Source organism: Galeopterus variegatus, unplaced genomic scaffold, assembly GCF_000696425.1.
Source record: "Galeopterus variegatus unplaced genomic scaffold, G_variegatus-3.0.2 Scaffold13881, whole genome shotgun sequence".
NCBI classification, from domain to species: Eukaryota; Metazoa; Chordata; class Mammalia; order Dermoptera; family Cynocephalidae; genus Galeopterus; species Galeopterus variegatus.
In genome coordinates this window covers 11441-12680 of record NW_007739992.1, presented here as the reverse complement: position 1 = coordinate 12680, position 1240 = coordinate 11441, and the positions used below count along the sequence as shown (strand labels likewise).

Below are 1240 nucleotides of genomic sequence, written 5' to 3'. Positions count from 1 at the left end.
GATGGACATCAGTGCGGTTAAGCAGGTGAGGGAGGTGAATAGATTTGCAGTTTATTTATTTATTTATTTTATTTTATTATTTTTTTTTAAAGATGACCGGTAAGGGGATCTTAACCCTTGACTTGGTGTTCTCAGCACCACGCTCACCCGGTGAGCAACCGGCCATCCCTATATGGGATCCGAACCCGTGGCCTTGGTGTTATCAGCACCGCACTCTCCCGAGTGAGCCACAGGCCGGCCCCTAGATTTGCAGTTTAGAAGGATCACTCAGGTGCTGCTGCTGGCATTTGGACAGGAGAACGCAGAGGTAAGACAGTTAGGAGTCTCTTTTTTGTCCAGGTGAACAGTAACATGGGTTGAACCAGAGCTGTGGCGGGGAGGATGAGAGGCAGAGATGGTATAAACGGGAGGGCCTGATAGGACTCAGTGACAGATGGAAACCAGGACGTAGGGAGTGAAAGTAGGAGAGGTAAAGGTGACTGAAGGTTCTGTCTCTGGTAACTGGGAGAAGGGTCCTGGCATTAACTCTAGGGGATATAGGAGGAGCAGAATTGGGTGTGGAGCAGATTTAGGGTTGCATTGGGGCATATGTAGTGCCTGTGCACAGATCTTTTTTACTTCTCATGTGTGGGTTGCAGTAGAAACTGCTAAAGATACTAATACTGAAGCATCATTACTGGTGTCTTCCAGGTCCTGGCAGGAGAACATCTCTCTGAAGGAGCTCCAGAGCCGGGGCGTGTGTTTGCTGAAGCTGCAGGTATCCAGTCAGCACACCGGGCTGTATGGACGGCTGCTGATCGCCTTTGAATCCAGGAGATGTGGGTCTGCAGCAACGCTTCCCAGTAACAGCTTTACTTCTGGTGTGTGCGTACTGACGCAGACAGGCATTTATCATTGCTGGCATTCAAACAGCAAGTGTATTTCATAAAGACCCTTACAAGGACTAGCTGGAGAATGAACGTTGCAGTGGAGAACCCGTAATGAGAAATCTGGTGCACTGGTTAGCTCAGCTGGTTAGAGCGTGGTGCTGATAACACCAAGGCCCAGGGTTCAATGTGTGTACCGGCCAGCCCCCCCCACCCCACCAAAAAAATCCAACAATTATGTGGCTTTTTGGTCATCCAGATCAGTACTGTCCAAAATGATAGCCACTAGCTACACGTGGTTATTTGTTTTTTCTTTTAAAAAAAGATAACCGGTAAGGGGATCTTAAACCTTGACTCGTGTTTTAGTCCGTTTG

The 1240-nt window shown here is 48.3% G+C and overlaps 1 protein-coding gene across 1 annotated transcript in view; it reads left to right on the top strand.

Moving 5' to 3' along the window:
• LOC103581766 (DNA-binding protein SMUBP-2-like) overlaps positions 1-1240 on the top strand; it is a gene marked incomplete at its 3' end in the record, with an annotated part of 12138 nt that overhangs the window by 1218 nt on the left and 9680 nt on the right. Inside the window, exon 2 of the mRNA XM_008563520.1 lies at positions 691-860. Coding sequence (XP_008561742.1) covers positions 691-860 — 170 coding nt within the window. The remainder of the gene's footprint in view (positions 1-690; positions 861-1240) is intronic.